This window comes from Sturnus vulgaris, chromosome 13 (assembly GCF_052056855.1).
Source record: "Sturnus vulgaris isolate bStuVul1 chromosome 13, bStuVul1.hap1, whole genome shotgun sequence".
Lineage (NCBI taxonomy): Eukaryota > Metazoa > Chordata > Aves > Passeriformes > Sturnidae > Sturnus > Sturnus vulgaris.
Genome location: NC_142255.1, coordinates 7,652,140 through 7,675,238, shown reverse-complemented (window position 1 = coordinate 7,675,238; position 23,099 = coordinate 7,652,140). Strand labels below are relative to the sequence as shown.

Genomic DNA, 23,099 nt, shown 5'->3' with positions numbered 1-23,099 from the left:
GAAACATCTTAAGGATACAGTCAGGTCCTTGCTCTTTCCTTAAGTTGGGAATAACTTCCCAGTGTTGCTCCAATTTGTAAGCCTCACTATATATTTTTATTCTATTTTGTCTCCTTATCCAAGCTTAACTTGTACCATTTTTAAGAGAGGGAAGAGAGCAGCAAGATAATCAGCATTGGTTAACTGTGCCTGGCTTCAGATAGAGCTTCTGTTTCTTGAGTCTAGAGCAATTTCCAAAGAGGCCATTTATTCTGTGACCACGGAATAACACAGCTCTGCTCCAGAGAAGAGGTATCAGTTGCCAGAGACACTGTATGGACTACATGAACCACCACCTCCTTTGACACAGCAACCCTCAACCCCAGAGGTGGAATTCTGTTTACTGGAATACCAGCTGCATTCACACATACAGATTTCTAGTTCTGGAGATGTAAAAATATTTCAAAGCAATTGTTTAGGACTTACTCTGGACGTCTTTATTAAGCATGTAAGCATCTAATAATCTGAAACCTACAAAGCTCGTGACTTCAGTTCCAAGATTTCTACCTTAAATCTTTCCTGTTAGGACATTTCCATTCACAGATGTTTGTTCTCTTGATCCTTTTTATTAACCATTAAGACAAATTCTCTCAAATTTACAGCTGTGAGGTTCCAATTAAAACCTGTTATTACTTCAGATGAACTATCAATTTCTAAAGTATCCTTCTATTATCTCCTACATTATATTCCATCACATACTTTAGGAGTTTTTAGTTTGCATTTTTTCTGTGGAACATAAAGTGTGTCTGTCAATTGTTTGAGAACTCTTTCTAAAGCATGTTTAGAATTCAGTGAGATATATTAATAGTATTTCCTCCCATGAAATGTTAAAATTAATCTATTTCTGATTCTCTTTCATTTATGTAGTCTTATGTTTCCCTGACAATTCTTCTTCTTTGTTGATGAGCCTAAATGATTTTGTGCCACCATCAAATCTTGCCACCCATCAGCTTATTTCAACACCTCTACAGTCTGGGATGTAGCCTATCAATCAGTGCTATTTCTTTGGCATGAAAACCTGAATATTCATCCTCTCCTTTTTTTGTAGCCAGCTCCTGCTCTGTGGCAATACCTTTCCATCCTGTTCACACAGACTGTGCTGGGTACATTGATGGGTTGACATGCAATTTTACAATCCAAATACAGGAATACATAGAACAAAGCACACACTTTCACCTTTATGTCAGCAATCAAACCATGTTAACACCATCATGTAAGAGCACCTTACAAATATGGGAAAGGAAAAGCAGGCAAGCACCAATACAGTGCATGGCAACATCAGCAATGGGATGTCATGTGTCACAGCAAGAGCTGCCACCCAGGCATGAAACCAACACTTGGACTAAGACTGACCAAGGCACCCCAGCAAGGAAGATTCACCTTCACACTCAGCTTTACCAGGCTTAGCAACTGCAGCAAGGTTCAACTAAACAGCTGTCATCAGTCTCTGCATAAACTGCAAAGTTCTGTATTTTAGGGCAGCCCTAAAGCACATTTTCCATATAAAGAAAAGACTCCGGAAATAATTTTAATATAAAATGTTTTTATTGTTTTTGAAAACATTTAAAAAACAATTTTTGAGCACTTTCAATAAAAAAAATAACTGAAATGCTACTGCAATATTCAACTACTGTAGTTTCAGCAGTACAACAGACAACAAAACACTGGGGAAGAGGGGAGAAACTGGATTTCCTGCACTAAATGAAAATGTGGAACAGGGATTTTTCTTTCCTTACGGTGCAGTAAATAAAGCACAGTATAGTACAAGACTATTATATGATCCTCAGATGCACTGCACAAGAAACACTTTCCTTCTTTTCAGTTCGGAAGTCAGTGCTTATTGCAATTATTTGCAAATTATTTACTTCATGAATTCTTATCATGATAAAATGATGCAAAAATGTCTTTCAACACCAGAACAATAAAAAATAATCCAAGAAAGGAACATATTCAACAATAACTAAGCTGAATTAGTTAACATAAAAAAGTAAATAACTTGTGAATAACTATGCTCACCTGGTTAACACTGAACCAGCTTCAATACAGCAAAAGAATAAAAAAAATAAAAGTGGTTACAGGAATATATCTAGTACTGTACAAGATTAAGTCATTAACACTCATGCACGTTTTGTGATCATGTATTAACATGGTGAAGCAAACTAAACTTAATTTTTCCTGCTGCAATATTCTCATGTAAGAGAATCAAAAATAGAAATATCTCATTGAGATCAATGCACATTGCTACATAAGACAATTTCACCTGTCACTTTCAATGACATTTTGCCTTTTTAATAATGAAACACATTAAAAAGTTTTTTTTTTTTGTTTTGACTTTTTTTTTTAATCTGTGGGCCGTATTTGTTGCATTTATCCTAAGGAATGTGCCTGCCACAGGTTCAACAGAATTTTAGTGCAATATATGAACCCAGAAAGTTTGCTGGACTAACCAAGCAATCAAATTTAAAGTGTTTGCTGCAATACTGTACACAGGGTACAAATTCACTAGTTTGTATACTTTAGCAAAAACTGCTATCAAAATAATTTATTTCTTATGTTAGTAGGAAGCCAATAATGTAAACAAGGGGTCAGAACTGTCTCAAATTCATAGTTTTGGAGTATCTGACAAAGACAGGCTTCCATTTGTTAGGATCACAGAATTTTCCTTTGGGTATTGCATACTTTGGTGTGCAGTAGTGCTCTGTCTCAATGTATCATAAAGAACTAACTAGCACTAAGTACAGGGACCTAACATTAATTATAACACCAACACACAAACATCTCTAAAATGATACATACCAATGTACAAAGCTGTGCCTGTGCCTTGGATTTTACTTGAAACAATTCTTATCGAATTTAATACTTTTAAAAATTAAACATATATTTGCTTTAAATCCACTGATTATAGAATATTTCTGCTAAATAAGTCACATGTTAGGCCCAATGTAATGCTTGCATTTAAAGATAATTTTAAATGCACTTTTAAAATCCTTTGGTGATGGCTGCATAATTTAGAATGCATCAACTTTAAATCTACTCTTGCTTTTGTGAGAAATCTCCTTAAAACCCCCTAGCAGTCAGGCTGAGCCGTCCTTCCCCCAGGTTCCCTGGGTGGCAGTGTCCGTGCCCGAGGTGAGGCCAGCCTGCCATGGAGCCCCTGCAGCGCCTCCCGCAGCTGCCACCGAGTCACAGTCACACAACGGCTCAGCTGGACGGGACCCTCCCCGCTCCATCCAAACACGTTTCACCTATTCACAGTAGTGCTGGCACTTCACACAGGGTCAGAAAAACAGAAACAAAAAGGTGCTGAGTGTCTCTCAGACCCATCCTCCCACCAGGGTGAGAGGATGTTCAGCACATCTCTGTCAAAAGGCCATGGGCAAGTACAGGATTCCAGCCCTGCCTTCAGCAACTTTAGTCTACAAGGAAAATGGTTCAAGTCTTACTGACAGACACCTGGCAGGACAACAAGCAGAAGGTTACTATGCAGCTTTCAGTCTCCTCCCCATTGCCTTGGAAGAGTCACTTGGTCTTAAAGCAAACCACATTATCACAACATCCTTGTGCTTCAAGGAGGGACCACAACTCTCCCAGTTTGTCCCTGATGAAGTGGCAAAACTTCTGATGCAAGCACAGTGAAATCAGGCCCCCATAAGGTGCTATAGCTTGGCACAACTGTTTGTCCCTGCAGAAGAAGCCATAAACTGGTGATGAATTGGGGCAAGGGCAAGAGAAGCCATGATATACCAGCACCTCCAGTGCCAATGCAGCAGCACAAGCTCAATCAGCACTGCCAAAAAAAATTGACCAGTACTGGGATCTCAAGTCATTTTCAAAAACTGAAGAAACAGAAGACCACCAAGACACCTAAAGAAAAACACTAATCACATGAAAAATCTGAGTATCTTCCCCTTACAGAAATCTAGAGGGGGTTTACTGAACCTCTCCCTTCATAAACTCATGACCATTCATCAAAGAAATGCGAAAGAAGAAAAATTTTCCTTCTCTATTTTCTGCTTTGTGTCAGACCACAAGAAAAGCAATAAATTTTTTACTAGGCTTAAGGGATAGTATTGTAGCATATTCAGTGCACCACTTCTTTTATAAAAATTTGCCTCTGCAAGTCCTCTTTCTAGCATCAAGGCCATAGCTGGGTAAATACCTCTCTCTTTTGACCATTACAGATCCATGTATGCCATGCAGATAAAATAAAAGGTCTTTTTAGTTTGACTGAACCAGTGGGACAGAAGTCTAATTCTCATTTTCCAGAGGGGCATCATTTTTTGTCCTTCAAAAAAAAAAATTTGGATTCATCAACCCTGTCAAATCACTTTTCAAAACAGAATTCAGGCTTCTAAAACAGTAAGTACTTTTAAAAGAAGTTTTACCAAAAGAAAGATCACGTGTCTTACTGTGTATCTGTAAAGTGCCTGGCAGTATTATGGCTCTATATGAAGTATTTTTAGATTAACCACATTTTTCTAATATTTTAATAATCTTTTGTTTCAGAGAAAGAGAACGAGCAAGAAAGACAGAAAGGCTCAACCTACTGAAATAGAGAGAAAATAACATCTTCCTACGCCCTCCACTAGGTTAGGAAAGAGCAAACTTTAAAAAAAAGAGGAACCTTTAGAAACAGTATTTTAATGAGCTCCAGCAGCTCTCTATAAAAAAAAAAAAAAGAAAAAAGGAGGGAAAATATCATGTTCCTTCTCTAGTATTGATAAACAGTACCTATCACTTTAAAATTGGGGGTTATGCCTAGATTAAATCTCAGTGCTCAAAATCTTTTTGCATTAATTTTACCTAATATAAAAACATTGACATGAGAACTAAAATATCAAGTATGTCATGAATATTAATGGATAAAATAACTACATAGATTTATTTCCCTTAAATAAAAAAATTTAGTGCATCTTCTTCCTTGATCATTCTTGTTAGCTTTTCCCATCTCTGTGTTTTACTGGAGATACCAATGGCACCAGTGCTACAGAGATTTCCCAAAGTTCACCATCGAGCAGTGCTGCAGACAGCTACACAATGATCAGGCATCTGCATGTCACCTGGTCCACTTGTACCCACTCCCCACCACTTACCTACCTGCAGGCACCCTGCATTTCAAACCTGGATGACAAAGTAAAGATCACCTACTAAGAAGTAATAACCAATACAAAGTATGGAAAGCTTACTAACGAGCTTGAATTAAAACCCTCCCAAAGCATCAACCATAGCTGTTATTACTGGCTGCCATTAACCACTTCTTTATTTGCTAAAACAAGAAATGTTGAATGGGAAACACTCCAAAATTCAAATTTTAATACTGGCTCTTTGATAGCCCATCACCTTCAGAGGTTTGTTTAAAATTGGTTAGACTGCCTTTTCCTTACTGAAGAATGAGCAACAGGTACAGCAAACTTTTTTTAAAAATGCCACAATACATAGCAAGTGTTTCTGCTGTGGGAGGCACTTCCATTAAGACAAATACAATACGTCTGTCTTTTAGATACAGTGTGCTACATACATATTATAAAACAAGATTAACCCAACATTTCAACAGCAGGATGATCCTTACTCTCCATCCACTCAAAACCTGATGCAGTCATTGAGTTAATGGATTCATTGCAGATTTGTTGAAATAAGGGGTCATTTTTTAATTCCTCCAGTGTAGCATCATCGTCTTGTCCCTGCTGACGACCTGGATCAAACAGTAGATTTGTGTCTAAAGTGTTCAGATCGTTAATGCTGCCTGAGAGCTCGGAAGACAACCTGATGTCGCTGGGAAAGACAGATGCAACGTTATTGAGATCTGATGCCACCTGATTCACCAGCTGCTGGTTTGTTGGCAGACTGTCCTCCCCTAAAAGGTCTTTTACAGTGCTGCTAAAATCTAATTGCTGCTCTCCGATGTCTGATTGTGCTTGGTTATCTCCAGAAGAAAAACTGATCTGATCGGTGCTGCTATTTTTTGTGAGGTAATTTGGTGTTTGGAATTCATAAACTGAAGTGCTGGAATTGATCATACTTTGTGGGTTGGCACTAGGAAAAGCGGTGGATGTCTCCAAAATCTGAGTGAGATTCATCCTGGCTGTGTAATTTGAGGGCATGTTGTTCATTCCCAAACCTCTCACTGCATCATCACTATCAGAATCAAGTTTGTTTAACAACACATTGGTTATTTTTTTAGTGTTTGTTTGTTTCTGAAGAGACGGGAAGGCCGTCTGCATCATCACAGTCAACGGGACTGACTGGCTTCTCTGTGCTATGTTATTGGCACTGGTGTCTGCATGGATATTAGCAAATACATTGTGAACTTCGGGAGTCACTGGACTTCCAAAAGGTGTCAGATTAGAGCGTGGTATATTTGACACAGGGTAAACAGTGCTTCCACTGAGATTACGCTGGCGATGGACAGCAGGACTCACACTCCGGCATCTCAGACTGTTGTTGAGAGATGAACCAGTTCCTTTGTTGTCCAAAGGAGCAGGAACAGCAAAGCCCTCCTGCTTGGTAGTGCTACTGACAGGGGCTGCCTGGTGCTGCACAGGTGAAACAGGGGTCACACGGCCGAAGTGAGTGTCGTGGTGGCGCGGCTGAGACTGGTACGACTGGCCGGGAACCGCAAAAGCGTGAGGTTTCCTGAAGCGATCTTCCACCAGCTCCTGGTAGCTTGTAAGGATGCCATGGTTTGCAACTGAGGAATTACTAACCCCACTGTAGCCATTATTCATCCACTCGAGCTTGGTTTTGTCAGGATGGGTAGCCATAGGCCGCTGCATTGGCTTCACAGGGCTACTTGATATGATGCTGGCATCGTGGTAAGCCATACTAGAGCTGATGGGAGTAAATGCAAATGGGTTGCGGCATTCCACAGGACTTGGAGGGACACTGCTGCTGCAGTTGGAATGGGGTGTGCCAATGGGCGTGTGCCGGCTGCTTCCTAGGGCACTGTCTACAGGAGTCGTCTGAGCCAGCCTTGAACAAGGGCTCTCTCGAGACATGTTCTGAGATCCAGCAATCATTTCAGAGGTGGGTGTTGGAGTCGGGGTGGGGGTGGGAGTCGGGGTGGGGGTAGGGGTGGGAGTGTGAATTGGAGTGCTGTTGTTATGGATCGAATGGTAAAAGTGCGTGCTGCTTGGATGAGATGACACGGGAGCTCCTTGAGCTGCAGCCTGACTCTGAAGTGCCATTCCTAGACAACCACCATAAGGATGGGAATTATTCATGGACATTTGCTCCTCCATGAGCACCAGCTCCTCCACAATGCTGTCCTGGGTAAGGTCATCATCAAATGAAAAGAAGTTTTCATTTGACTGAGGGACTGTATGCTCAAACTCTTTCAGCTCAGACTGCAGAGGTAACTGATTTGAAGACTGTGCTTGTATTTGATCCAAGGAGTCCTGGATCTGGCTCTGTAGCTGCTGGCTGTACACATCCTGCTGTATACCTTCACAGTGCACCGGCTCCCACGTGGATTCCTGTAAGTCACTAGAGCCAGAGTGCCCAGCAATAGTCATAACACTGATATCTTGCTGTTGATCACAATTCACAGATGCAAAGTCAGAGGTTTTGGTGATATGGTGCCACGTATTTGGGTTAAAGCTGCCATCAGATTTTGAATCATTTTCTATGATAAACAAGTTTCCTTCCAATTTTACCTTTATATCTGGAGATGATGCTGATGCAAGCTGCTGTTCTAAAGCAGGATCACAGGTGTTTAAACTGGCGCTCAAAGAAAGGTCTGTTGCTAAGTTTGCAGCAGCTGCAGAAGGTACAGGTACCGTCACAGGTACCTTGCTGGGAACTTGAGCAAGTGTCGCCGTATTGTCACTGTTAGCTAATGATCCAACCTTCAGAGCCTTCTTAACATTGTTAGCTTTTTGACCCTCCACAGCATTACCAGCTGCAAACTGCTCCACTAGTGGTTTCTTTACAGGTGGTAATTGGGAATCCTGAAGTGTGGAAGGTTGTCGCTTTCTTGGACTTTTAGTGCATGTTTTGTCTTTAATCATAGCCTCACCAGTAGGAGGTGAATTGATGCTGGTGCTGGACAAGTTTTGACTGGCAACTGTGATCTTAAGAGTGCTTTGATTATTGCCTGCTGAAGAAACTGGTGTGATTTCATCAGACTGTGTCTTATATTTGGTCCCTGCTTCTTCAGCTTCCTGATCACAGCTCTTACCTGGTTTTAGCTCCATGACATCATCCGTTGAAACCTTCAAGGCTGCAACCTCAAAATTAATTAGCTGTGCAGGAGGCAGGTCAGGGGTTGCCTTTATCGATTTAGATATGTCAGAGCTCTCTTGGCCCTGTGCAGAGTTCTCATCCAGCAATGCTTCTGGTTCCGTTTTGATCTTGACTGCAGGTGTAGCAACAGCAGTGCTAGGCTTGGATCCTGGAGACTGAAGTGAAACAACAGACCCATTTTTGATCTGTGGACCAGTCCTCCCTTCTTCCACTGCTCCTGCACTAGTGCTAACTGAAGGCGTCTGTTTGACGGGCACACTGCTGCTGCTCGGGGCAAGAGATATTGCTGTCATTTTTACCACATTTAAGGAATTCACATGTGGAGCTGGCACAACAGTCTTGATTGGGCTACTGGTAAATAGCACCGTGGTGGGAGAGCGGATGGTGAGAGCACTGGTGTTTGCTGGCTTGGGCAGGATCTGCGGGTAGCGATGCCGGGCAGAGCGGTCACCAACGGGGCTAGCAGGAACGTTCTGGGGAGTCTTTGGCGGCTGCTTGACTGATTGCATGTGCTGAGTGACCACCTGAACATTGAGAGGCAGGACCTTGCTCTCAGACGATCCCATAGGACTTGGAGATGTCACCAACTGCCTGGTCCTTGGCACCTGTAAAGAGAGAAAAAGAAAAGGTGTGGCAATGAAGCAAGAAGTCCCCAAAGCCCATACATGACCTTAGCTCCAAGCATTTTAAAGGTGAAAGACAACATAGCTCAATACACCAAAGCTAGCAAACGTCAGTTTGAAACAAAATAAGCTCTTCTACTTGTCCAAGACAATTTCTATTTCTCAGTCTAAGGACTGGTAGAAGATATGTGCCTTCTATTTCTAAGGCATGAGGCACTGGTGTACACACTAGTTTGCTCTTCTGCTAATGAAAGGGTCATTCTCATACAATCCTTTACCACCTGGGACAAAAAGACAGACATACAAAGGCTAAAGAGGATGTGTTCAAAATACTGCTTATTGTTAAGGTTTCAAAACTGTGTTAAATACAAACTCACTATCAGTCAGAAAAACTGGCTTACCTATCAAAACGAACAGCACAGCAAACATCTTGAAACCAAATAACCTTCTGTACTCCCTAGCCCAATTTTATATGGCTGAAAGACAAAAACATTCTGTACTACAGACATCCATTCAAAATGAAATTGTATCTGTCACTAAATGCACTGGGCCAATAAAAGGCAATTTAGATTCCATATTAGGGCCTCAGTAACCCACACAACTGGTGTCAGCTCTCTCATCTGGTTAAACTTCATGTCAAGGCTCACTTCAACGACTTCAAAGATGAACTTGGCCTACATTACATGATGAGAATTCTGCTGCCTCTGTATCAACCCTGTAATTAACGTGGTATAACATAGCCCAGGCAAAAAAGCATCAAGGCACCCAAGCCTCTGAATGGAAACTGTTCTAATCCACTGACACCACTGCCTCATTACTGGCAATGTAGAATTCTCTAGACAATTGCTGGAGAGCATTACCGGTATGGGGCTGGGGACAGCAGCCACAACAATGCCAATAGGTGGAGGGGACAGAATGGCAGGACTTCCATTAGATATACTGGTCACACCATTGGTTGCAGTGCCTTCTGTTTTCTTTACTGGAGACTCTCCTGGCAAAGGAGACTGGAGTTTCTGTTCTTGCTGCTTCTTCTGGATCTTACGCTGCAGCTGCTGCTTAGCATCAACAGGAGATGGCAGAGTTTTCACTTGTGGTTGAAAAGAATTGCTTTCAGCAGTAGGTATAAAAGCTGAGGGCTGGGGGATCCCTTTTATTCCTGAAAACAAAAGAAGGAGAACGAATAACAACCAAACATACTCTGTCTATTGTGGTGCCACTTCTGTATCTAACCAAGAATATATGGCAGGCATCTCCAAAGCCATTCTGAGAACACCTCCTCCATGAGTTGCTCCCATCCACTTCGTGCTTAAATCTATTCAGCTTCAGTTTATTTCCACATTTGTGGAGAAATCTCTGTCTGTTAGACAAGCTGGGCATTAGCTACTGAAATACTCTGCATGAGCCTCTTGTTTCTATTAATGTCAAATGGCAACTTGTGTGTCAGCACCATCTCAGCCCAGCGCACTTCACTGAACCGGCAGCAGAGGGCGGCGGGCACGCTTCACATGAGCCTTCAAAATCCAAACACTCCGCGGTTTGGTTTTGTTACCTGTTCTAAGGCAGCTTTAAATGAAAAATGTTTCCAGAAAGCTGTGGGTCTGTGTCACAGAGGAGCAGTTCTGAGAAGATGACATTATCTAATGGCAAAGGCATTAAATATTGTGCATCTAGTATCAGAATTTTTTTCTGGAGAAATTACTTCGCTAATCACAAAGCAAGCAAGTGCTGCTTTCAGAGAGAAAACAGCCTTAGTGTCCTCAGTGCAGCTAGTACTAATTTCCCTTACAAAATCACACTTATGATCTTCTGTTTATTAACAGTCAAGAGGATTAGCATGCTCCTTAGAGATCAAATAACCTTGCTGAACTACCCCTTTAGAAATGCTTTAACATTGTTTCATTTACACTTCGAGGTTACACAGCTTTAAAACAACTCCTTATTACGTATTAATCAACACCATTTTACTACTTTACTAGTTTCACTGATACTAATTTTACAACACTAAAGCAAAGTATTTGGCTTTGATGCCCAGCACATGCTTAGGAACTGTGACCTGGGAGCCCACTCTGGCAGCAGCAGTCAGCATGTACCACCAGAGGTTAAATGTCGCAACATGTATCCACTTTCACAATTTCTTCTTCACAGAGCAGTGAAATGCCCAAATGTATTGCAATTACTGGCACACAATACTTCTATATGGGCAAGCAATATTGATAAGAAAAACATCCTCAAAGTTTTCTTTGAGGGTAAAAGTTGTTTTTTTCTCAGTTAATGAACAGAGAAATTGTAGTTCCCTGCAAGAGGAATGGAAATATTTTTGTCATATCATGCTAGGAAGAACCCCTTGTAAAATGACTATCCAAGCCACACAGGCATGCACTGGAAGTAATTGCCCTTTTCCTTGAAGGAAACCATCTTGTCTTGAAGGAAGTGAGGGGGAGAAGCTACGTGAGTTGAAGGACTCAACTGAGTGTCCCTTCTAGCAGCACAGCAAGCAGAAACAATGTAGGTCACAATGGAGCATACAAGTAGCAAAACCCACCACTGCCACCTGTCAAGTCCAAGTTGGAATAAAGGAAAAAGAGCTGGAAGGAAAAAGAACATGATCTAGAAGGGGATCACCTTCACACCACTTTCCATTTAAAACTGTCTGTCTCAAGAGGCTGGCCTTGATCTGAAGACATTTTGCTTCATAGGCCTAGTCAGAACTTCTCAGAGACAAGTCTAGGGGCATGTTGTGCACCTGCATTTGCCTTCTCATCCTTCATTTTTCTAATTTACTTTATCCATGGTCACCAAAACATACTTTAAATGATTAAGTGACTGATTTCGAGCATCCTTTTCGAGAAGGAAATAAACCACAGAAAATCTGCTCTTGACAGAAACTGTTTCCAAATTAGGGCAAGCTAGCAGATAGAAACACAGCTACACCAGCAGTCTATCTACAAACCAGCATTGAGGCAGCACCAACGCCTGTTCTAGCCAAGTATATAAGTTCAGCACAAGTACTTGCTCACAAGTGCTTTAAAAGACCAGGGTCCTCACCAGAGCAATGAGAGGATCACCATCTAAACCTGACATCAGTGCTGATTTTCAGATCTTTACCCAGACTACCAGCAAGAACAGGAATTAGCAGCAATGTGACTAAAATCACACAAGTGAATGCTCAGTGCTCAGAGTCAGTGTTAAAGTTTGCCCTGAACAGAAGAGCTTCCTCAAACCAAGCTGTTACTTCTCCCAGTAGTAAGATCCCCCATTTCAACATTCAGCATTATCTCATTACCTGCTGGTGCCCCTGCCATTACTGTTAAAGCTGCCATGGACTTGGTAGCAATATAGTGACTTTTGACAAGGAAACGAGCCAATTCCAAGACAGTATCAAAAGGCTGGCTCAGCACTTTCTGGGCCCATTCACAAACAAGCCGGCAGGCTGCAGAGACGACCTCCTCATCAGCACTTTGCAGCTGCCCCGATGGCTCTGCTCCATCCAACTACATCAAACAAACAAAGGAGGAAAGGTTACTTTCATTAATAAGGGTCATTAAGGCATGAAAACAAAAATAAAAGCAAATTATCAGAATCACACCAAAAGTTGGGAGTAGTATGTTCACAGTTTTACATGAAGTTATGTGAATGAGATCACAACATCAGTACCTTTCAAAATTAAATGTCTTAATCTATGGGTTGTTTCCAAAGGCATTATATGGAATTGACATTTCTGGAAGAAAATCACAGACAGAATCCTAATACTTGGACCATCTGCATCCAGAGTCTTGTCAACTCAGCAGTCACTATTACCCAGGAACTGCTTCTTCACTGGGGTATCTCTTCCCTAGCACTGACTTAAAAAAATACAGTAAAAGTGAAACAGAATCAGAGTTAAAAATATATATACAGTGGATAGGAACAGTGTGGAAGTCTACTTCACCTCCTAAATTAGTTCAAGAGTATTGCAATTCATCGTGAACTTTACAGAAAAAAAAACATTAAACAATGATTCAGAATATAAGAATCATAAAGAAAAATCTTAAGAGCTGCACAGATCTTCACTTTGTTTTGAAATGTTCTGACAGAAAAACGGCATAATAAATGTTAACATGCAGAAATATATAAAAATAACCAAATATATAGCATACCCCATCTCCAGTTTTATGAAAGTCAAGGTTGGGCAGTGTTGGCATATGCACAAAAGCCTTCTTCCTCAGTCCACTGTAGCAATATGTGAACAACAATTAAGGTCTAAATTGTCTGCTTGGTAGCTGGTGGATAGAAGAGTAGTAATTCCTCTGATAACCCTCATAAGCCTCAAAAGCAAACGCATCACAGAACTAAGAAATCCTGTCACTGGCATGATCTCACAGCCAGCCAGAATCAAAAGTCTATCAATGGTTGCATTCTTGGCCAGGTCATTGGGTTTCTCAATCTATGCAGAGATGCTGGGTATGATGAATTTCATTTGATGACTTAGAACAAGCACTAAACCATGCCAGGCAGCTTCAATGAGCTACTCAATATTGAAATCATCAACATAAATTTTGACTAAACTCTCTTTCTAAAACAAAATGAGAGAACAAATAAAAAAAGAAAAAACGTTAATCACTATTAAAAAATGTATTCTCCAATTTAGGTTCTACTTTGTTTCCTTCTCCTGAAGGACTTCCTAAAACTGAAGTTTCCCAGGACAAGACAAAATGCCCGATGAGTGCATTTCTTCCCAAGATTTCACACCATTTTTGAGGAACCCTCTCCTCAACCATGATAATTTTTCTGTAAAAATCTAAAGACACAGACTTTTTCTTACACTGATCTCAAATTGGTACACAAAAATATCCTCCCTTTATTACTCATAATCACCTGTTTAGAGGTCTAAAAATCAAATCAGCCTTTTTTTTTTCCTCTCCACAGCATTAGTCAGGGAGTTCACACACAATGTCTTCACGACACACAAATACTTTCCAGGATCACTAATTTTTCACATTCTGTAAATATGTCTATATTCTTTCCTAGGCCACGGAGTTTTCAAGTGTTTGCATTAACCTGGATGGAGCATAATTACAGTAAAAGAAATCTAAGGAGCCTGGGAATTACAGTAGGTGTGAGACAAGGTCACATTTTGATCATTCTAAATTAGAAACATTGGAAATAGAACTTAAAGAGATCCCCAGGGTCAAGCTACAATTACATTGTATGATTCCATCCTTAACACTTCTCTAGCTCTATCCAAACAGAAGTACTAAGCTTCAGATTTCACTCCTAGATAATCTAACACTGTATTTTATGAAACAGTTTGACCCATAACTTCTCCTTTTACTACAACATGAAGGTTTTTTCGCTCAATGGAAGACAAGCAATTCTGGGCTGCTGGCTAGCATTTAATTCTCTAAGTGCATGCTTCAAGTGAGCCCTGGCAGAGGCCAGTATCACAGCACATCCATATCATTACTGTTACTTGAGTGTCTTTTAATTAGGGTCTACAAGTGCCTCAGTGCCTTCTAGCCTTTTCATGCTCTCCCTCCCCTGCTTACTGCAGGAGCTTTGCCTACCCAGCAAAGGATGCAGTGAGAGCCAGCCCTGGGGAATGCAGCAGGTAGGACATTACTTCATCATGGTTTCTAAGGGTTCTCATGGGAAGACGTAATCCTCAGCTCAGAAAAGAAAATATTCTGACTGATGAAAAAGCTGGTTTGAAAATCCCTAACAGCTTTGGTTCCTTTATTTCCAGTATCTCTCTTTCCACTAAATTATAAAAATTTTTGATGTCTTGCTGCTGCGACAACTAAGTGTCAGAACCTAAATTAAAATACTTGTTTCCAAAGTTATATCTTGCAACCTAACACTACTGCAACTAATAATTTTTAAAGAACGTTGGAAAAGTGTCGGCATTTTTTATTCAACATGACTTCTACATTTAGCCAGTAGTTAAGCCACAACGACAGATGTTCTCCAGGCAAGTGCAGAAGAAGTTACTGAGAAGAGTTCTAGCAAAGGATATTTTGATTTGCCTCTTGTGCCTAGACGACGGGCCTTCATATTTGGAAAGACATTTTTCATGATCTTTCCAAAGTCAGCAGCACTTAATGGGTGGTAGCCAAGATTGTCACAATAGCTCCTGCAACAAAGAGAAAGACAGCGTGAATGGAATCGTCGTTAATACAAGAGGCCAGCCTACACGCTAGACTCCAAAGGTTTTCAAAAGAAAACACTTATTCCCGTCCATATTTAGAACCACATTTAACATTAATGAAGCTATCCACAACGAATTGAATGCATTAAAAATGTATAAACAGAGCTATTAATATCATAGTTTTAGCCTTGTTCTCTGCTGAGTTCAAAGACAAGTCATGTGGAGACATAACAAGCAGTGGCACTATCTAGAGCACAGTTAAGATTTACTCCACAACTCAGTTTGAAGCATATGTTTCAATTCATGTATTCCAGGACATAATAAAGCAGAGACCCTGCTCTAGCCAGAAGCACAGCTTGAGTATGGTAAGGCCTGAAGTCCTGTAGGAATATTTGAAAAGCAGTAGGTAAGAGATGTGCCAGTGTCCACAGAAAGATTTTGCATATACAATTACTATTTAACAGACCTTAACAGAACTAAATTTAAAAGATGCCTTCCCAGGGAACCAGCTTTATAGGTGTAACATAAGCACATATTGAGGACCCAGTCCTCCGACCACTCTGGCTCTGCTGAACTATGAGAGCTGCTTGATTACAGACAGCCCTATTTAACAGTCCTAAATTAACAGAGATTCCAACTGCTGCTGCAAGTGAAGATCATCATACAACTCAGTATACAACCTGATGATATAGGGGAATAAAGAAACAAAACTTAATTATTTTGCCATCTTTACTTGTTCTAGTAAAATGGGCACTGTTATCTGTCTTCAGTTCTCAAAAACAGCAAAAGGAATTCTGTTTTGGCATACGAGACATTTAAAAAATACGTTCTTGAGGCAGAGAACAAGAATTGTTGGTTTTGCTGCAAAAAGTGAATGTTCTGGAAAATTGGAAACATAAAGCAAAGGAGAAAACCAGGACCTGCTCTGGAAGTGCTTAAGGCTGCACAAAGACAGCAATTCCCTGTGCTGCCGCACAGACATTTATGTGGCCTAAAATGTACCAGTATAAAACCTTCTCAGTGAGCTTCCCAACAGCCACAGCATCAGCACAAGATAGCAATGACCTCCTTTCCCGTGAGAAGTCCTATCAGCAATACACAAAAACAACCTGCCTCTGAAAAGGTGACTGTACATGATCATCAGTATGGTTATCAGCAAGAGAACAGAAAAACAATGACTTCACACTCCATAGTTACCTGCTACTCTAATCAGGTACATACACACAAACAAACCCCTGGAAACTCAGGCAGATGCAAAGAAAAAGCAGCAGTCTGAAACAGATGCTTCACCCCAGCATTACCTAGTAACAGTCTGCATCTAAGTGGGCCAGTCAAAATGTCTTCTCTTCAAGTTGTAGCTCTGTAGAAAGCTGTAGGTATTTCTTGAGATGGTTCCACTGCCTTTACTTTCTCAGTAAAAATATTAGATGCTACAGAGCAAGTATCTACCAACATACAGCCAGGGTAAAAGCAGCATTCTCCACTTTGAAAGCACCACCACAGATGTAATGATTTTGATGATGAGAAACAGCAACATTTACATTCTTTGGTTCTGACACTCTCCTGCAGAGCCATCCCCCATGTCTAGGGCCACCTTGTCCAAACCAGGAGACATTGCCTATGACTGGTACACAGTCAGGCATCAGTCTACTTTCTGTGTGGAGCATCAAGAAGTTTTATATTCAATTTATATACCAACACATTTCATTTCAATGTGTGTCACCTACAGAAGCTGGTTTCTAGATATGTCCCTTTGAAGTTATTGCAAAGGAATTCTTTCCTGCCTCACTATACCCTCATAGGAATCAGACATTGCTCTATGTGTAATAAATAGATCTCTGTTTGCTTCTAGTCCCTTCCATCTGGCCAGGCTTCAATGGATTCAAACTTTAGTCTGAAAATTCCTGAATGCAGGGTCTTTGTTGCCTACTGATGCTGATTATAAAATTTTAAGTCTCAAATATCATTCAAAGGAGGACTCTCCTAATTTCTCTGCCAGAGTTAGCAGTATCTTTGATTGAAACTCAACAGTGTCAGCAAAATAAAGTAAAAAAAAAAACAAAACAAAAACAAGCTAGCAAAACACCTGGATTGGGGACCTACCAATCTCTTAACTTCAAAGCTGAAGTTATTCCCTCCTTATGAGAAAATAAATAAACAAAAAAGGGAATAAAATTATCCATTCCTCAAGTCTAGCACATCTGGTTTAAGACAACCACTTGCTAGCAGCAAAAAACTACAGTCTAAATGGTCCCCTCGTATCCATAGTGGCAGCTTCTGCAAGCTTGTTATATCTGAGCTATCAGTATTATCATGGAATTTCAGTTTCCAGACAGATCATCCTACATGGCCCCTCCCCCCCCCGGCTTGGCCCAGAACCCTCCGTGTCCATCTGTGGTCTCTCATTGACTTGACAGGACATACCAGGAGTCTCTCCCCTGAAGCTCTTCTCCCTGCTACTCGCACTCTTGGCACATCACTGAGCCCAGGAGCTGTTTTGCTCTCTCAAGGGTGGGTGGGAAACAGACGGGGGGGAGGGAAGGTCTAGGCTGAGACAGGAATGACAACGGACACGCGGCTGCTTTGTTCCTTTGTACAGAGCTCCCTTACGTGGTAAGCAGAAAAAGCTTTTTTCGGTTTGGTTTTTTTTGTTAAATCTTCGAATTTAATGTACTCCAGACATAAAATGCACTGGCAGTGCACCTGAATTAAAAAACGCACACACCAAAAAAAAAAAAATTAACCAAAAAACGGATGAAGATAGGCTATGCAGCCCAGCTTCCTGGAAGAAAAAAACCAGCATGAATAGTAAATGATAAAGAACCTATTGAATGAAACAAAACAGAGTTCTTGGTTTATCCAATCCCCAAAACAACTGGACTCCAAAAATGGGTTAGAGTCATGACCCTCAGAAAGACATAGGCTCTCACTAAGTTGACAAACAATGCTGGCACATAAATGAGCCCTTCTAATCAGGTAGGACGGGAACCAGATGTCTGAAAACCACTAGAGAAATGAAATTGCAGGTCAGTCTCCCAAAAGCAGCACCAGAGGTGAGAAACAACTGCTTTAAATTGAGTTTGATTTGCTTTCAAAGGAATTATATGGGTAGTTGCTTATGACACGGGACTAGACTTTGCAACACAATAGGTCCCATCCTATTCCTATTAGGGAATTTTATATAAAAACCTTGGAAAAGCACTACCCAGCAAGATTAGTATGTACCTTGTGTTCTTTATGTGTTCAACAGACATAATATATACCTATACCTACTGCCCTCTTCTGTGTTAGCTCCTGAATATTCTTCTAACTTGTTGGTTAATATTCGTAACACTTAGTGTATATAATCTATGCATCAGGTAGTGCCAAGTGGCCTAGCAGCTAGTAAAGCAAGGATTAATGATTTACAGACTAAAGAAAACAGATACAGGATGATTCAAAGACCTAATCCATATTAAGCATATCAAGTGAATCTTCAGGACACCAAACTTAAATATGAATGACTTTTGTCCCTTGCATCACAGAAGTAGAAGCCAGGTAAGAGGACTCAAGTGTTTACTGAAGGCTGAACAAATAATTTTGTGGGCAAGTAAGGATTTTGCCTGCATAAGTACTGCAGGGCTGCATGTAGATTTGAAATCCTAGTTCTTTAAACTCAGCTAACTCTACACATGGCTGTGTGCAGAAGGATGTTCTCTAATAGGGACAAGATATCCAAGTAAAATTGACTTACAAGAAAACATTGAAAGGATGTAATGGGAAGCAGCATCCATTCACTGCAGGCTGGGTAACATGCTGGACACCTCCCCTTGAGCTCCCATACTGTCCAGCCTGTATTCCCACATAACTTCCAGAGGAAGCTGGCAGAAGAACTGTGAGCATCCAACAGAAAGCCAGCTTCTCACAGCTCAATGTATTCTGTCAGTACAAGTAGCATCACAGCACCAACAAGAAAGAGGTGAACCAGCTCTCATCTACCTCCTTTGTAAAATTCAGCTGCAAGCTCTTAGCCTTCCCAAGTGTTACTGCCTTATATTGTGATGCATTTTTAACTTATTTTTTCCCTTTCAAAAGCAAGATGAATCCACTCACTTTTATTCAGTTAGAAACATGTATTCACACTTAAATTGAAGAGTAATAAACCAGAAAGAAGAGTCACTGTATTGAATAAGCCCAGTGAGAACGGGCTACTGAAATGTGGAAGAGCTGAAAACACTATCAGCACTTGCCAATGGTGAACTTGTGTGGAGTGTAAGCTTCTGTCTTTCCCTCTTCATAGAAAGAAAACCATGGAAGGTGATGCAGAAGGCTGGTAGTTTTGCAAGATTTATTTTGACCAAAATTTACAGCAGGAATGAAGATGCTGGTAGGATGCAGCACTCTTCTGAAGCCTTGCACTTTCAATTTACACATGCAGAGTGCATAAGCTTGCTTATGTGAGCTCATACAAGATCCATCTCTGCACATAGAAGAGAAAAATGGTAACTGGTTAATATAACAGGACTAAGTTTTGAGAGGTCTTAGTACCCTCAGGTAAGGAAAAAGGACTTAACAAAACTAACTCACATATTTATATGCCTCTTCCCCACATCCCACTCCAAGACTACTTCTCCTTTGGTGTGCAAGAATAGCTCATGAAAATATTCAAAGAAACCGAATGTTTTAAAAACAGAACAGAAGCTTTCAAAGGAGAACACATTCCAAACATTTGATATTTTCCTGAATATTTGCTTATCACCCTTATTTTGTTAGGGAAAAAGAATACAATACACAAATACTTGATGCAGCTACATACAAAGCCATCCAAATTTCACACTCCACAATCTGTAGATGATGATATTTCCGGGCATCTGCAGCTTGGCACAGCATGGAAGCCAAGCAGATTTGTTGCTGAAGCAGGCCATAAATTATTTAATAAGAAATATATTTAAGAATAAGGCTCCCATCTCTCTCCCGCACAGCAGCTGCCGCTGTTGCTGTGTCTGCGCAGCGGCTGCTGCTCGGGGATTGGCCACCCGGGCCCGTCTGAGCCATTGGCTGCGCTGCCAGGCTGCGTCACCGCCCGGCCGAGCAGCAGCTCACCAATAGGTGTGTGCATGGTTATCAACCCCGGGCAAGCCAATGCCATCGTGCTTCAGCTCAATCAGACTAAAACACTTCAGCAGAGAGAGTTAATTAAAAGGAGGTATTTGCAGAAGGCAGCCCGCAATAACAATTACTATGGGGTGAATCCTGTAGGCACTTAGGAGGTGAAGGGATTCAGCTCCCTGCAAATTACTGTAATCGTTCAGATTATGGAAATACTCATACTAGATCATAAATCTGTTATTCATCTTCAGGCAACTGGGCTGAGGATGATTATTTCTTTCCCCCTCCCCCATGGGGTATGTTCTGTAAATGAATTCAAATCCAACTTTCATCAGACAGCTCCCTCTCCCTTGCTTCTAATCGCTTTCTCATTACACGGTAGCTTTGAGACTTGACAACACAGACTCACAGTGGCCTTGGTTACTGGTTTCATACATATTCAGATATATTGTGCCTCTGTAGGAATCAGGTTTGCTGCAGGAAGGTCCAATATTTATGCATTATTCTGGAAAGAAAGGTGCGATGGGCAAGATCGTATGTGCAAAACAGCTGCATCTACAGGGAACAATTCAACCCCTCACCCTCATTCAGGCAGTCATACATGTATGTGAACAAGCAGACCAACACATATTTTAAGATAGTAACTGATGCTTTTTACCTGTACTACTCTGCACAAAACAAACCCAATATTTATTCATTCACCCAACACTGATATTTACTTGTTAAGAAATACTTGTACCTTTCCTTCAGCAATTGTACATGTAATGCACAATTTAAACATCATAGTAGTAATGAATATAGTTTGCCACAGAGTAGCTACTGCATTCTCAGGTACAGCAGCATGGTCCATCAGGTGTCCACACACCAGCGGGGTGCCTGTAGAGTCAGTGTCACAGAACACTGCACTGGCTAAAGCTGCACGTATGGCACTCACTTGTACTCATCATAAACCTCCTGCTTGGGAAGGGATGTCTCGGGGTGCTCTTCCAGGGTGTTGCGTATCCAGGAGAAGGCGTGCATCTGCTGGGCACGGCTGGATGACATGGAGAGCTGATCACTGCGGAGAGAACGAGCACTGCTGATGAGGACGTGGCTCTACAGCTCCTCCTCACTTAACAAGACTTCAGAACTGTCTGTCTATACAGGTGGAGAGATACCAGAGACAAAGAGGGCCTGCACCTCATTGATTTACCTATTCCTTGAGCCATGGGCAGCAGTTTCCCCCTCTTCCATTCACATTTAACAGAGACTCCACACTCCAGTTCTTGACTGATACACAGCTGTGAGTACACAGTGACTCTTGAATTTATTATTCCTTACTGGCCACCTCTAAGCTTTTGCCCAATTAGTTTGCCAGCTGTACTTTGGGAACACCCAGTTTTCCCAGGAGATACTCAGTGTGCTTTCTGTAGGCACCTGCCTGCCTATAACCATCCTACCGGGAACAGGTTTATTTTGTGACACTGATCTGTGGGTTGGTTTTCTAGAACTTCCTTTAGTCAAACAAGAGTTACCAGAAATACCACCAGCTTCTTCTTTCACCCACCATCACATTGGTGTTGCTATTTTATGACTTCATACATAAACAGTGAAGGAACAATTACACAGACTGTGAAACGCTTTCTCTGATTTTAGGATATTTATAATCACAAGCTTTTCAAGCAATAGGAGATTCTAAACTTTAAAAAAAACCCCAACATCTGATCTTTAGGAAAACAAGAGGACTTAACATTTAATAAAGGTTGCTTCTGCTACCAACATCATGTCAATGATTCTCAGCAGTTAAGTGCTGCAGAAAGTAAAGCAAGTTTTCAGTACTAGCTGCTCACCTTTACACTCACACACATACCTTTTGTCTCCATTGTTGGGACCCGAAGGCAGCTGAAGGTAGAGGTAGAGTTTCTCTAGGTCTGTAAACTTCTCAACTTCTTGCTAGATAAGGTGTTTTGGTTTGGGGAAAAAAATGGAGAGAGGGAGGGAAAAAGCAAATAAGAATAGTTGAGCTTGACAGCTAAAAACTATCATCTGACAGTGTATTCCTAAATAATATAATTTCAAACAAGAATATATTTACTAATGTGAAATAACATGACTCTGAGCACTATGTGACTAGAAATGTGATTTCCTATTTTATTTGCACATCATCACCCACCAGAAAGCACTTGTTACAATTACAAAATTCACATGCAATAAAAGTAGAATCTGGAAAAATGTTAACAATGGATCACTTCTGTAACCAGACATGTAACACGAAAACTTGGTCTTGTCAGAGTACACATGAAGCACCTTTGAGAATCCAACATCACAACCAGCTATGCTGTAACAGCACAGAATGCCAGACCTCATCCTGCAATCCACTATATTTACTAATAGTTAAGTGTCACAGACTTTAATGAAGCAATTTAGAAACCTATCTAGGTACATTTTCTTTTTGTTACCTTTGGAAATCAGTTCTTGGAACTGTTACTGAACACAAGCCCTTCGGTTAACATTCACCTCAGTTATGTCAGACTCCTCCTTCAGGGGATACGAGCTGAGGATCAGACAGGAGGGGCAGTTTTACTGGGTGTATGCAGACAGTGACTGCTACACAGAGACCAGCTTTTGGTCATCTCAAACCAGCTACGTGGACTTAGAAACAGAAGGAAGGCCAATTGTGGTAACATGCTCAGGGCCTGCTCAGCAGCAATGCAAAGAAAGCCAGGCAGCAGGAAGCACAGGCAGTTTCCTTCAGGAAGAGGCTACAGAAGCACTGCCTAAGGTGGTGCACCATCAGTACAGAGCTGGAGACTAACATGATCCTTTTTAAAATCAAAATATAGCTTCTGGATTACTCCTAATTCTCTTTCTCTTTACTGGTGTCTTACTGCCCATGTAACATTTTCCAGGAGGAAGAGAAAAGAGGAGGAACCAACATGCAGTGAGACCTGGCTCACTTCAGCAGTGAGCAAAATGGAGAGTGGGGAAACCAAAAACTTAAACTT

The 23,099-nt window shown here is 41.1% G+C and overlaps 1 protein-coding gene across 1 annotated transcript in view; it reads right to left on the bottom strand.

Annotated features, from left to right (window-relative positions):
- Positions 1–1,562: 1,562 nt before the first annotated feature.
- Positions 1,563–23,099, bottom strand: part of RFX7 (regulatory factor X7) — a 49,712-nt gene continuing 28,175 nt past the window's right edge. Inside the window, exons 3-9 of the mRNA XM_014874083.2 lie at positions 21,965–22,047; positions 21,050–21,172; positions 14,896–15,012; positions 13,040–13,124; positions 12,187–12,394; positions 9,764–10,059; positions 1,563–8,885 (exon numbers count right to left, since the gene is read on the bottom strand). Coding sequence (XP_014729569.1) covers positions 5,574–8,885; positions 9,764–10,059; positions 12,187–12,394; positions 13,040–13,124; positions 14,896–15,012; positions 21,050–21,172; positions 21,965–22,047 — 4,224 coding nt within the window. The 3' untranslated portion in view covers positions 1,563–5,573. The remainder of the gene's footprint in view (positions 8,886–9,763; positions 10,060–12,186; positions 12,395–13,039; positions 13,125–14,895; positions 15,013–21,049; positions 21,173–21,964; positions 22,048–23,099) is intronic.